This window comes from Engraulis encrasicolus, chromosome 3, assembly GCF_034702125.1.
Source record: "Engraulis encrasicolus isolate BLACKSEA-1 chromosome 3, IST_EnEncr_1.0, whole genome shotgun sequence".
In the NCBI taxonomy this organism is placed as follows: Eukaryota; Metazoa; Chordata; class Actinopteri; order Clupeiformes; family Engraulidae; genus Engraulis; species Engraulis encrasicolus.
In genome coordinates, this window is record NC_085859.1 from 31,762,189 (window position 1) to 31,777,188 (window position 15,000).

Here is a 15,000-nt window from a genome sequence, read left to right on the forward strand (position 1 = left end):
GACCCCACATAAAAAAAAAACTGTATTGGGCTCCCTTACTGTGTTAAGTGACAGTGACGATTATTGCAAGTTTCATTAAAGTTCTACATTTGCTCAGCAAATATGAATGGAATGTCTTTCCTTCTCAACATGAGGGGCCCTTACACATTGTTTACAGCCAGGGAGAAAAACATTTGAATATTTGAATAGTGGCCATTGATTTTCTAACAGTGTGTTTGCCAAAAATTCCCTTCCATGATTCCTCCTGGTCTGCACTATAAATTGTTTGGCAAATACTAAAATTCTAGAATCGGTTCATTATTCAAATGAATGTCAAATACTTATGCATTTCATGTGCTAGAAGTACATGAGTCGTATGAATTTCGTTTACATGAGCAGTGGACTGATCATCAAAGTGCTTCACGTGGTCTGCAGGGACCACTGCATTCGCTGAAGCTGAGATAGATTACGTGGCGTATTGCAAGACACTTTTGAATCGATTAAACGGCGGCAGAAGGGAGGCGAAAGGGGAGGTGGTGGGTACGAGCGAGAAAGAAAATTGCTGACTGGAGACAGGTGAGTGGAGAATAAATGCTGGATAGTTAATTAAGGGGCGTTCCAAATTTTCTGTGCGCTGAAATTCCACCGAATGACGGCAGAGCGGAGAATGAGATGCAGCTGGTTAAATAGGCGTGCCCATATTTTCGCGGTGAATTCAGGTGAATGACAGTTGAGTGGAGAACAGAATGCAGGTGGAAAATTAGGTATGCCAAATTTCATGACGCTTCTCTCGAACTTTTGATTTTTAACAAAACGTGCATGTAAACATGCTCAATAATAATATCCCATGACTAATGACGCTAAACCCCGTCTAGCTAATCTACAGGTGGCATTCCTATAGCAGATGCTCTATAGTACCTGGAGGTCTAAAGCATGGACGGGTGCTGGGTCTCCTGTCCTTACCTGGACGATAGGCCCTCCAGGGCCTTGTTGAGACACTCGGGAGTGTTGTCTACGGAGGGGGGTACGTCCGGAGTGTCACCTTTGGACTCCCCCTCCCCTTCTCCCTCTCCCTCGCCTTCACCCTCCGCAGCCAGACCCAGCCTGTCCTCTCCATCTGTCTCCTGCAACACAGAGACGCATATAGTACATGAATACACATGATATGTGTACTCAAGCACGCACACCAAGACACATCAACACATGGATATGAATGACTCGCATAGTGAGTATGCACTAATGGCAATAGGTCAGGGATGTGGCCATACAGCGTGTGTACACATCAATGGACACACAGAACCACAAAAAACACACAGAAATAGGTGATCACACACACACACAGGTACACACAGGTACACACAGGTACACACAGGTACACACAGGTACACACACACACACACACACACACACACACACACACACACACACACACACACACACACACACACACAAATAACACACAGTAGCTGATGAGAGAACAGTACACAGGTCTGCAACACACACGTGGATGGACACACACACAAATGTAATATGAACTATGGCAACTGTTTTGACCATGCCCCAAGGACATCGTTATCACCAAGGAAGACTCCCAGCGTCCATAATAATAATGGTCATCACAGTCATATGACAGATTGACCTCAGTCCAGCAGAGAGAGAGAGAGAGAGAGAGAGAGAGAGAGAGAGAGAGAGAGAGAGAGAGAGAGGTCACACAGACGGACACACAGACAGACAGACAGACAGACAGACAGACACACGCACACGCACACGCACACAAGTATGCAAGTATGGTTGCAGTGTGGCACTGGATGGGCAGAGCCCAATGAGTCCAGGGTAGCCTCACACCCCCAGGCTCCCGACCAAGCCCTCCTCAGGGCAGTGGCAGATGAGCGGGTACTTATGTCATTCTCCTGCTATAGCTTCACATTGCACCGCACGGCCCTCTGGTCACACAGAGAGAGGTCACACACACACACACACACACACACACACACACACACACACACACACACACACACACACACACACACACACACACACACACACACACACACACACACACACACACACACACACACACTCGGGCATTCAGGGAGTGGCCCTGGCCTCACATTCATTTCATATGGAGATAATGTTTACTGGAATGTGCAATAATGTGTGTTAGGTCTTGGGTGTACTTGGGTGGTTGACGTTTAAGGGTGTAACGCAAAAACAAAAAAAAGTTTTTCCAATTCCTGAAAAAAATGATGGGAAAAAATTGAAAAAAAAGAAAAAAATAAAGCACTTAGTGGTCCGTGGAATTTCGCCTTATTTTTGCCATTTTTGGGAAAATGTGTCCTGCATCAACACATTGCATAGGCATGTCACACCGCAGGAAAATGAAGTCGCATCACAGGAAATTCACTGCATTATAGGGCTGCACGATTACGGAAAAAAATCATAATCACAATTATTTTGGTCAAAATCATAATCACGATTATTGATTTTTGCAGATTTTTTTTTTATTTTTTTTCACAACTGTTTATTGAATTTAAGTAAGAAACAACAACACTACATAACATTCCACCCACCCCTCCCCCATGTGCCCACTACAGACATTGAGAAATACACAATGAAACAAAATAATAATAGTAAAAACATAAAGTAATAATAAAAGAAAATACAGACATTTGGTGAAAGTAAGAAAACATAAATAGAGAGGGAGAAAAAAAAACCTACAAATATAACAGGACAGAGATTGGCTGGCTCCAAACTGGAAAAATATAATGGCAAAATATGCAAAATTGCAAAGTGCATCAAACAACCTTTTTTTCTCCTATTTCCCCCCCACCTGACGTGTAGGTATCAGCTAAACAGAAGTGGGGTTTTGGCGCATAAAGGCACTAATTTCTCCCCTTCTAAGCAGGCATCCTAGGTCGTCTGGGAGATAGTCTAAGAAAGGGGACCAAATTTTCAAAAAATATCCATCCCGTCCCTTAACAGCAGCCTGTAAGCGTTCGTGTGGGAGAGTATTGAAAATCTCCTTGTACCATAAGGTAACAGTTGGAGGGGACTCTTTTATCCACTTGTGCAGAATGCACTTCCGGGCAATGAGAAGGAGCTTTTCAAGAAGTGTATACCTAGATGCAGAGAGTTGGAATTCTCTAGAGGGCAGACCTACCAGGAAGACACAAGGGTCTTTCTTGATCTCAAATTGAAGTATCTCAGAAATTATTTTAGCAATATGAGTCCAAAAACGGGAGATAAATTTACACTCCCAGAAACAGTGATAATAGGTTGCCCTTTGAGAATGGCATTTAATACAAAGAGGGGAGAATGATTTATCCATTTTATGCAAAATAACCGGGGTGATATGAAGCCTATGGGGTATTTTGTACTGAGTCTCCTTATATCTGTTACATGTAGATATAGATCTCACTAACTCTATGGCCACTTTCCAGTCATCTTCTATGTACTCGCAGCCCAAATCTTGTTCCCATTTGTGAGCAATATTGGGGAGCTCATAAACATCAGAGGAGGTAAGAGTGTAATAAAAGGCAGAAACAAAATGTTCAGGATTCTTACGTATAAAGAGGAACCTTTCTGGGTCGTTGAGAGGTAGACTCGTAAGGGGAGCGTTTGTCAGTGAGGAAGCAAAATGTCTAATTTGTAAATAACCAAAAAAATGAGTCCTAGGGATGTCATATAATTCTTGTAACTGCTGAAAAGACATTAGTGAGCTATCTCTGAATAAGTCTGCAAGTACATGGATCCCCTTGTCTCGCCAAATGGAAAAGACAGATGGCCCAACACCAGCTGGAAAATCAGGGTTTTGAGTAATGGGAGACAATGGAGATTTCATGTTCTTTCTTCCTAAAAATTTTGTTATATCACGCCAAACTCTGATACTACTGTAAATAATGGGATTGTGTTTTACCTCATGTTTTATGTTCGCAACATCACAGGTAGTTAAGCTCCAAGGACTATGTGGAGAGCAGGCCCAGGAATCGACACATGCCTCATTCCTAATGTACGTGTGTAGCCAAACCCAGAGATGTTGGGCATGGCAGGCCCAGTTATAGAAAATAAGATTGGGCACAGACAGACCACCCATGTGCGTGGGGAGTTGCAACAGTTTAAACCTTTGTCTTGGCTTTTTGCCTTGCCAAATGAACCTTGATATGGCCCTTTCAATGTCCTTGTTGGCTTTCTTGGTGAGATATATAGGAAGCATCTGTAGGGGATATAACAGGCGGGGAAGCACGTTCATTTTCACAAGACTAACTCGTCCAAACATGGATAAAGGCAAGTTATGCCATCGTTCGAGATCTCTCTTGATAGCTGTACAAACTGGGGCAAAGTTAAGTCTCCACAGTTCCCTCAAATTTGGGCCAACCTTAACACCTAAATATTTGAAACCAGAAACTGACCATCTAAAAGGAAAATCATCCAAAACATCTGCATTAGTCAGAGTTCCAAGTGGCATGGCTTCGGACTTATCATAATTAATCTTATATCCTGAGATAGTGCTGAATTCGTTTAATATATTCATAATAGCAGGGATGGACGTTTCAGGAGATGTTACAAACAAAAGGATGTCGTCAGCATATAAGGCAATTTTATGCTCCCTGGACTCCAGCTCTATTCCCTTCACATCAACATGGCACCTTATGAGTTCTGCTAAAGGTTCTAAAGCTAAAGCAAAAAGCAGTGGGCTAAGTGGGCAGCCTTGGCGCACGCCTCTAGCCACTGAAAAGGGTGCCGACCGTAGACCATTGGTTATGACAGCAGCAGTAGGAGAGTGGTATATTGTTCTAGTCCATTTAAGAAAATCCCCTTCCAAACCAAATCTCTGCATTATATCAAATAAGTAACCCATTTCCACCCTGTCAAAGGCTTTCTCTGCATCAAGGGAGATCGCCAGAGCTTTCATCTTCCTCTGAGATGTGTACTGAACAATATTCAATAACCTTCTTACATTACTGAGAGAGTGACGTCCACGAATAAAACCAGTCTGATCGGAATTTATAAGTACTGGGAGCAGATTCTCCAGTCGTTTGGCCAGGAGTTTGGAAAGGATCTTACTGTCCACTGATATTAAACTAATAGGTCTGTAAGACCCACATTGGTCCGGTGGCTTTCCTTTCTTCAAAATGACTGAGATGTGGGCAAGGTTTAAAGTAGGGGCAGACAGCCTTTGTCAAAAGAATCCAAATACATATTTGTGAGGGGGTCAACCAATAGTCCACCAAAAGTCTTGTAAAAATCAGGACCAAATCCATCTGGGCCAGGGGCTTTGCCTCCTTTAAGGTTTTTAATGGTATCAAGAACTTCTTCTCTGCTAATTGGCCTATTCAATGCTTCCTTTTGATCATCAGATAAATGTGGTAGCTCTAACCTGTCCAAAAGTTTAGAACGGCCTTCTGAAGAGGATATGCAGTCTGAACTATATAGTTCCTCATAGAAAGATCTCATGGCTTTATTTAGATCAGCTGATTTAAAGTGCCTACATCCATGTTTGTCTATTAGAGAGGGAATCACATTTGGTTCATTAATGCCACGAGCAAGGCGAGCAAGGAGCCGGCCAGGCTTATTGCCAGCTTCAAATAACCTGTGTTTTGCAAAGAATACTTGTGTTTCTGCTTTATGGGTTAACAACTGATTTAAAGCTGACTGGGCTGCTTCTAACTGCTTTGCCAAAGAAGTGTTATAAGAGCGCTTGAGCTGAGCCTGAAGGTCACTCACAATTTCTTCTAATTCCAATTGTTTTTTAATAGCATCCCTTTTTTGAGCTGAGGAGTAAGAGATAATTGACCCACGTATATATGCCTTGGCGGACTCCCACAGGGTGGCAGGGCTGATTCCAGGTGTATTATTTTCAGCAAAAAAGTGACCAATTTCTGCAGTTATAAGAGCAATGAAGTCCTGTTTTTGAAGTAAGACTGGGCTCAGTCGCCAGTGCCTAAAGGAAGGGTCCCTATAAGGAGGTGAAATTGTTATGGCTATGGGACAGTGATCCGAAATAGACTGGATGCCTATTGTAGAGCTCACTATTCTGCTCAAAACAGACCTTGAAGAGAGGAAAAAATCTATTCTAGAAAAAGATTGGTGGGGGATGGAAAAAAAAGTATAGTCTTTGTCTAAAGGGTGCAATGTCCTCCATACATCATATAAGTCTGAGTCTTTAATTAAATCAAGTAAATCTGTACTTTTCTTAGACAAAGTTGAACGAGGCGGTGAGGCATCAATGCTTGGATTAAGCAAGCAGTTGAAGTCACCTCCCAAGACCAAGTAAGAAGAGGGAAGTGAAGCCAGGTCTGAAAAAAGTTGTTGAAAAAAAGATGCTTCATAAACGGTGGGGGCATATACACAACCAAAACTAACATGCTCCCCAAATAAGTACCCTGATAGTAAAACATAGCGGCCTTCTTTGTCATTTATTGTTTTCTCAAGGGTAAAAGGCAGGCTGCGATGTAAAAGAATAGCTGCCCCCCTGCTTTTGGAGTTGTATGAGGAGTAAAACACTTGGCCCACCCAGCTCCTTCTTAACTTCACATGTTCTAAGTCAGAAAGATGAGTCTCCTGAAGATACGCTACCTGGCATTTCTCCCTCTTCAGGAATGAGAGAATTTTCTGTCTTTTAATCACATGGTTAATGCCCTTCACGTTAAGCGAAATAATTTTGATATTACTCATAATAGTCTATATTTAAACATGTGCATGAAGGCATGTGGGTAGTAAAGTAATTGTTGGTTAAATATAGTGCCAGTTTAAGTCTAAGGTTAGGAGCACAGTAGCCTACATAAAAGCATGTACAAAAAATAAAAGAATAAGAAAAAATAAATAATTGCCTGTAGAGGTCCATCCCCAAATGATGGCGCGCATCCCAATAAAGAACAACCCTCACCCCACATATAAAGAAAAAGAAAAAGAAAAGCTGCCATCGCATGGCAATCAAATACTTGAGATAAGTGACGCAGAGCGGTGTCTTTCCATCAATAAGAGAGAAAAAGATAGCAGAAGAAAGACCTAAATCCATTCCCCCACTAACACACATTCTCCACAACCCCCCCCCAACCCCGCTGGCCAGCTAAAGGTAAAGCAATAAAACCGCATATTCAAAATATAGTGCATATAATAAATGATACAGGTGTCAAATGAACAGGCTACTGGGAAAGTAGTGTAGTCCAATAATAGCCCATCACAGTCAAATGGCAGACTAAGTAGAAAAATAAGCTAGATAACATAAAATAAAATAAGAGGGAGCATCATGCTATAGTCATTAATTGTACCAAGCCAACTGTTTTTTTTGTTTGTTTGTTTTTTTAAAACACATGCAAAGGGCCAGAGCCATAAAGAAATAGCCTAGTGACGGCAGGTAGAGGAAAAAACTAAGTAAACTCCCCTTCAGAAAACGTATATGAAAGAAAAGAAAAAGAAAAAAATCAATGCCAGAATTTCAGCAGAAAAGGGTAAGTTAATGGGCTATTAAACAGAGTCAAGACATCCCGTAGCTTAATTTACTTGTTCAGGTGAAAGGGCAGTAGCTTATAACTACTAGTAAACATCTGGAGGGTCACACTCAAACCTTGAGGAACTTCTCCGCTTTCTTTGAAGACTCAAAGGAATAGTCCTTTCCGTCGAGAGAGAACTGAAGCGTAGCCGGGAAGCGCATTTGGAACCGTACATCCCTATTGATGAGTTCCTCGCACGCAGCGTTGAACTGACGCCTGGCTTCTTTCACTCGGGGTGATAGGTCTGCGCGAATGTAAACCTGCTTCTCATCGTAGATAACTTCTTCCTTGTCCTTGACGGCCGCCAGAATCCTCCCCTTGTCCCTAAAGTTGTGCAATTTCAGAATGACAGGTCGGATATAACCGGGCTGCGGTGGCACAGGCGCTCTGCCTCTGTGCGCCCTGTCAATCTTAATACGACCATTCTTTGTTTCCAGTCCCAAAACTTCTGGTAGCCAGGTTTCAAAGAATTCAACTACTTGGGTTCCCTCCGTGCCTTCCTTGAGACCTGTGATGCGTAGATTGTCCCTGCGGCTACGGTTTTCAGCATCCAATACACGGGCATCCAGGAGTTTCACAGTTTTCTCAAGTTCGGCAACCTTTCTCTCGAGAGAGCTTGTGCGGTCATCACACTCCGAAATGCGCGTTTCAGCATCTGTTATCCTAGTGGCATTTTCGTCGATGCGGTTATTCAGCCCGTGTAGAGAGGATTGTAACTCGGCGAATTTCAGCTCCATTAGCGCGCTAATCTTTTCTGTAACATTTTGAGCAATGGCGTTAGCAACGCCTTCGTCACCATCATCCTCACGGTTAGCCGTCTGCATTTTCGTTTCAGCTCGTGTCCTTCCCTTCAAAGTTTCACGTTGATTCGAGTTCCCTTCTGTTCCGGGCATTTCACTAATGTTAAATCAACAGTTTTTTGCGGTTTCAATGATTAAAAAAGCAAGTTATTGGCCTTTAGGGTGGGAGGGCGACAGAAACGACCCACTCACACCAAGCGCATCACGTGACTCCCCCACCTGTGGTTGTTTTCGCAGATTTTTTTTGAAAATTATAACAAGATGAGATATAACCAAGAATGAATAACATACGGGATGAGCAAAATAAAATTAATTGCAATAATTATGTCAAGGTAATAGCATGAAACTTAAGTGGACAGATTTCTGGCCAGAAACACCAGCCTGTCAGTATGTTCTGGCTTCAAGGACGCTCTCAAAAGTAGGTCACTATTGCCATGATTAAATCACGATTAAAATCATGACTTCGATTTCACTGTTTTATCACGATTTTGATTATTTTTCGATTAATTGTGTAGCCCTACTGCATTATGGCCATTTCAATCCTTTTGTATACATGACTGACATCTGAGGTCATGCTAATTTGATAATGATATTGTGTTTAATCTTAATATGTGTTTTCATTTATAAAAAAAACTTTTTTTCCTTCTATAAGAGCAGTCACACCACAGGACACCATAAAATGAACCTAAGCATTGTGTGACAGAAACATTGCAATATGAAGACATATTAAGAGGTTAATAGTCACCTTAAACTTCCACAGCACTCTCCAATAACTGAGGTACTGACTGGTTAGGAGCCAGTCTTTAAGATCCTTGTAGTTGGCCTTGCAGCTGCCCATTCACAAACATTGACATACATGTCACCCCACAGGACGCAATTTGTGTTACGAAATTGAACTTCTAGTTAATATTACTGTCTTGAGTTTTTTTCCACATTCACATATCTTAATATAAAGTTAATATGTATGCAATCATGCCAAATGCTTCATACATTATTCAAAATGTTGTTGGTTAATTTATATATATATTATATTCCAGGTTTCATTAATGTTACAGTCACACCGCAGGACATTTGACATATAAACCTTTACATAAATCTTAAAAATAACAGTTTTGTAGGTTTTTAACCAATGTTACGAAAAAACAAGGCGTCACGTCTCCCACCCACTTGTGTATTTATGTAAGCTGACAGACACCTTAAAAATACTCTACTCTACTCTACTGTAGCGTTGCCAATGTTTTTCTCAAGAAGTCGAAAAGAATTGTGTGCGTGTGTGTAGCTTACACATAAGAAAGTGTTTTTTTTTTTAATCTTAATCTAAAAAGCAATGGGTCGTGCATAAGGTACAGTCCTCTGCCAAGCAGCGGCAAGACACATTTTTTTATCTGATTTGCATGCATGGAATACAAACTGTACTCGACTTTATGCAATATGCTGCATTTCTGTAAAGACAACAACCGCTACGCTACTGAACTGTTTACTTTCCTCTAGATTTATGTGCCATCTGTCTGTGACAGATGGCAAATAAATAAATGCCAAATAATGCCATAAATAAAACAATCTAATATAATTGACAGTGGTCATAAAGAACAACAGCACGTTCTGTGCCCACCAAGCACTCCGGTAACACTCTGTGTGTTCCGGATGTCAAGGTAAAAGCACTCGAGAGAGAAGCCATACACGAGAGAAATGTTAAGAGTGCATTCACATTTCGTCTGCGTCCCCTTTCTCTCCACTTCACACTTGACTTTGTTGCACTCCGTTCATAGTGGGGATCCCACCCTCACTTCGATTCAAGGAGAAGTTTGAATGGACTTTTTAACCTGTTTTAGCCCAAGGCACCTGCAAAAAAATGCCTGCTAAATGCCTAAGTGCTTTCTGGGAAAAGGTGCCCTCAGCAAATAAAAACCTTATATCTCAGCCTCCGAAGCACATAAAAACATGGAATGAGCTGGATTTGAAAGCTAGGACCCTCCTCTTGCATTAGCATATGATCATTCAGCTCTAACATACCCACAATTATGGACCTTTGTTACCGGCACTGTTTTGAGACATCAACACTGATTTTACTGGCAAATACACACACAAATGAATGTGCACATCAACACACACTCTCTCTGTTTCACTCTTTCTCTCTCTTTTTCAGTCACTGTCTTTCTTTCAATTGCTCTGTCTCGCTTTCTCCCACAAGAGAATGGATGTGTTTACGTGCACTTAAATCTCCTGAATACGATCGGGAAACCTGATACCCCACCTCTTTGCACTAATCACCTCCGCCTAAACATTTTTTGCCTGGAAAATCAGGTAATATCGGGTGGGTGGAGTAACACAGTGGATACTCTTCCACAAACAAAACACTTTCCCTGAATTGTTGACAATCTGGTTATCCACCTTTAGCTAAGAGAAGAGAGATGATAGTGTTGTAACCAGAAACCTGGAGGCTGGTATTCATCAAGTCAACTGGGATATGAATAACCACGATTCTGCCTATTTGTGTAAACACTTCAGCTAAACACTTCGTGTTACGTGGAGGTAGTGGTATTAGTTAAGAGATACATTGTCACTATATCAGAAGAGCAAATATATCTCCAGGTGTCAAATGAGGAGAAGCCTGTTCTATCTCCCTACAGAGTAGACCTGTCATTTCTGTGACACTGAAGCACCATGTACTGTAGAACTCAACCAGCTGGTGATGAGACACTTGATAGCAAACCACATGTAAATAATGTAGGCAAATATCCGACGAGAAAAAGAAAACAAATAAATCTGTCACGGAGGAGCAGTGGCCACACATGGGCCACAGTCAGTGGCACGCCACAGGGCACAGATTAATAACTAAAACTTCTGAGGGCAGGAAGGGAGAGAACAACATTGAGCTACTGAAGGAGAGGAGAGAGTGGTGAAAAATGAGGACATACCTAGGTAAGGAGAGAACAGAGACAGAGACAAAGAGAGAGGAGAGGTAGAGGGGGAAAGAGAAGGATACAGATACAGAGGAGAGAGAGAGAGAGAGAGAGAGAGAGAGAGAGAGAGAGAGAGAGAGAGAGAGAGAGAGAGAGAGAGAGAGAGAGAGAGAGAGAGAGAGAGAGAGAGAGAGAGAGAGAGAGAGAAGGGGAGCTTGGAGTAGGACAAAGAAACATCAACAGAGCAGAGAAAAAAAATCTGACAGGTAAGTAGAAAGTAGCACAGGGAAGAAATAATAGAGCAGGAGGAGAGCACCGAGAAAAGTGGCACACAGGGAAGAGGAAAACCTCACAGTGAGAAGCAGGGTATAGACTCAGGGCTCTAAATTAATACCAGCCAAACAGCCAAATGCTGGTTAAATCTCTGTTTGGCTGGTAGAAAATACCAACTTTCTAGCCAATTTGATATCAATATCTACGAGCCATTTTGGCTGATGATGAAAAAAATAATAATTAAAGTTAATTTAGAGCAATAGATACACTAAATTTACAATTTGGTATCACCATCCTTGTCTGACGGTTCGATACACCCCACGATTCTTAAATCAATCTTTTTCAATGAATTAATTTGCTTTCCCCCCCATATTTGCCAACATAGAACTAGCTAATAGAATTAACTATGATATAACAATAATAGGAGAATAGGTTACAAGAGGGTACTAACACTTGTAAAAAAGTTGTAAAAAAATAATGATCCCTAATGATCAGCACATCATATCATATCATATCATATCATATCATATCATGTCTCTCTCTCTCTCTCTCTCTCTCTCTCTCTCTCTCTCTCTCTCTCTCTCTCTCTCTCTCTCTCTCTCTCTCTCTCTCTCTCTCTCTCTCTCTCTCTCTCTCTCTCTCTCTCTCTCTGTGTGTGAGGGGAGCAGATGACAGCATCAGCAGAAAGGGAGTGTAGCCATATAGCACCACAGAGGCCCTAAATTACACTGAGGCTGTTTCACTGAAGCCAAGCTTTGTGTGGAGCATGGGCAGAGCACAGGGCTGTTGCTTTTTTTCGGGGCCGCATGCCCGCACACACGCGTGCACGCACGCGCGCACACTCTATCTCTCTCTCTCTGCTGCTTTTGGTTCTATTAAGGGCCCATCAAGGTGCCATAAAGCCCTGTGTGTGTAGGACTACCAACATCATCTACTCCCCTTAATGGACAATATAGCCCCTATGGCCTCAGTGTTTCCTGCAGAAATGTCATTATTCAACATGGTTGGGGGTTAGCCGGTATCAGAAACACATCACTATAATCGTCTCATAGGAAATATGATCTGAAAACCCCTAAAAGCATACAGGCTTTCTTTTGGTAAAGTAACTTTAGAAATTACATTCTAAAGATCTATCTTCTCAGTGGACCTGGTCAAGGTGGTATAGTGTTCGGGGGCGGTGCTATAGGGGGGGCAAGCAGGATATTTGCCCCTGGACCCGTGGCCATTCTGTATGGGTGTTGGGGGCCCTATTGTGACTATGGCAGGCCGTATGGGGGGCTCTATCAGTGTTTTGCCCTGGGGCCCTGTGTGCAATTGTTCCGCCACTGATAGTGTTTGTTGTCAAGGTAGGTGCTTTAATAATACAGTGCTGGGGGAAAGCCAGCACAGGCACTGAACACAATACTACTCCATAAGAAAAACTGGATGCTGTGTGATACACTATCCATAGGTGGAAACACACTGACCATAGCTGAATGTCACTTAATGAGAACAGTCTTAAAATGCTTATGACACGTCCATGACTGCGTTGTGACACTATTATGACACGGTCATGTCACACCTGGAATCCACGTCAACTACCGCACATACTATAAACGTGGCTCAGATCTTCTTTCCCATGTATCAGGTTTATGTAGCCATCTAAGTCTGTTGTAGTATCTTTTTCCTACAGGACACCAAGAACAAAAGGAGCACTCTGAAAGTACAGAGTTGCGGCAGATTACAAAGCCCTTAAAAAATAAAAATCCTGTTTTCAGGTATGTTTTCAAAAAACCCTGAATCAGTCCTAATTTACCCTGCTCCTGACAGACCCCGATGTATCCACATACAGTATCTCTTTGTATCTATTTGTATCTCAGTATCTATTTTCCCCAGTGAGTCCCAGTCTTTTAGCCATGATACAGTATTTTGCAGTGCCAGTTCATCCTGGGCATGGCTCTACAGTAGCCGGTGGGCACCATAAAAGGAAGAGTAATGCCTGTGAGAACCACAACTAGAGCAGGTGCTGGGTCACTCAACCAACCGCACAGAGCCAAAGCAATGGCCTCAAAACACCGGAAACCTCCTTTTGTGGGCCATTTGTGGTCTAGTGTGTCTGGTCCACACATACCTTAACCTGCTTTGAACACTGACATGCCTTTATGAGAAATAAATAAGCCCAGTGTCAGCTATGATTCACCACAACTGTTACATGGGGTGTGAAATACACCAGCGCAATACAGACTTGCTAATACAGCGTGCCTTACACACATTCTGCTCAGCGAAACACAATGACTTTGTGAGCTCAGGGGTGCATCTGCTTCCTACATTCATTTGCCTGCAAGACAGGACAATAAGGCAGCAGTTTGCATGAGCCATTAATCACACAGACATATTTTGGTGATATGCCTTCCTCAGTGTGTTCCATTGCTGTGTGCCTTTTCTGTATTAAATGCTGTATTTAAAAAAAAAAATCAAACAGACACACCCGTTTCCCCACAAACCAACTGACAGAACAACAGTCGGATGGGCTGACAAGGTGTCTAGAGTCACTTGGGTGTGACTAGAAACAACACAGAACCATACCAAAGGTGCTGAATGTCTACCGCCCCTACCACCGGTGTGAGGTCTACAGCTTTGGTACCCTGCGTGGCAGCCACTGCCACCCGTGTGTGAATGTGAGTGCAAAGAGTGAATGTGAGGAATCCATTTTAAAGTGTTTTGAGTGCTCGAAGGAGTGGAAAGTGTGATATGAATGCAGTTCATTTAACCATTTACCATTTGACTCTGCTATGCTGCAACCATGCAGCGTGGCCTCATGAACCCATGCGGCACTGATGATTATTATGATTTAATTAATCTGCTAATCTGTGCAAAACCCACCAGAGAGATCCATTCCTGCTGCCTAACGTGATGAATGGCAGCTAGTGAGGCTTGAGAAGTGTAGGAGACGCTTAACGATTACCACAGATTTTTTAACTGGGTGCTGAATCCCACATAAAACATAGACGAATGAATGAAGCGAAGGACAGCACTCCTAAATGTTTCGGGCATCCTATTACTGTTCAATGTAAAAGGCCTATAAGAGTGTCGACAAGGTTGAATATGAAGTGCATGGGATCATTTTGTCTCTGCTGGCAAATTTACAATGTACAATATACAGGAATAGCAGGAATGTGAATGTGACAGCTTGAATCGGGTGTGGCTGGCTATCATACTGTAAGCTTATGTGTTGTTGTGCAAGGGCTGATGACTACTGGATGACTCTCCAGCTACTGTGATTGTTTGCACAACTGCGATATGACTTCAGGAAGCAACAGTGGATGAAAATAGATTTGGGGAGTGGGGGTGGGAGTTCCGTCCATGGAGACTTATTAGCCTACAGAAATATCTAGAAGAATCTCCAAACTGTAACGACTGCTCAAATACTCTCCCTTTCCAACAGAAATCCATACACATGTGCGCTCGCACGAACGTACGCACACACGCACGCACACACACGTGCGCAAACACACACACACACACACACACACTCACATGCATGCATGCGTGCACATACACTCCCACACACAC

At 42.5% G+C, this 15,000-nt stretch overlaps 1 protein-coding gene across 1 annotated transcript in view; it reads right to left on the bottom strand.

Annotated features, from left to right (window-relative positions):
* cds1 (CDP-diacylglycerol synthase (phosphatidate cytidylyltransferase) 1) overlaps window positions 1–15,000 on the bottom strand; it is a 47,764-nt gene that overhangs the window by 21,361 nt on the left and 11,403 nt on the right. The window contains exon 2 of the mRNA XM_063195218.1: window positions 943–1,103. Within this exon, the coding sequence (XP_063051288.1) occupies window positions 943–1,103 (161 nt within the window). The remainder of the gene's footprint in view (window positions 1–942; window positions 1,104–15,000) is intronic.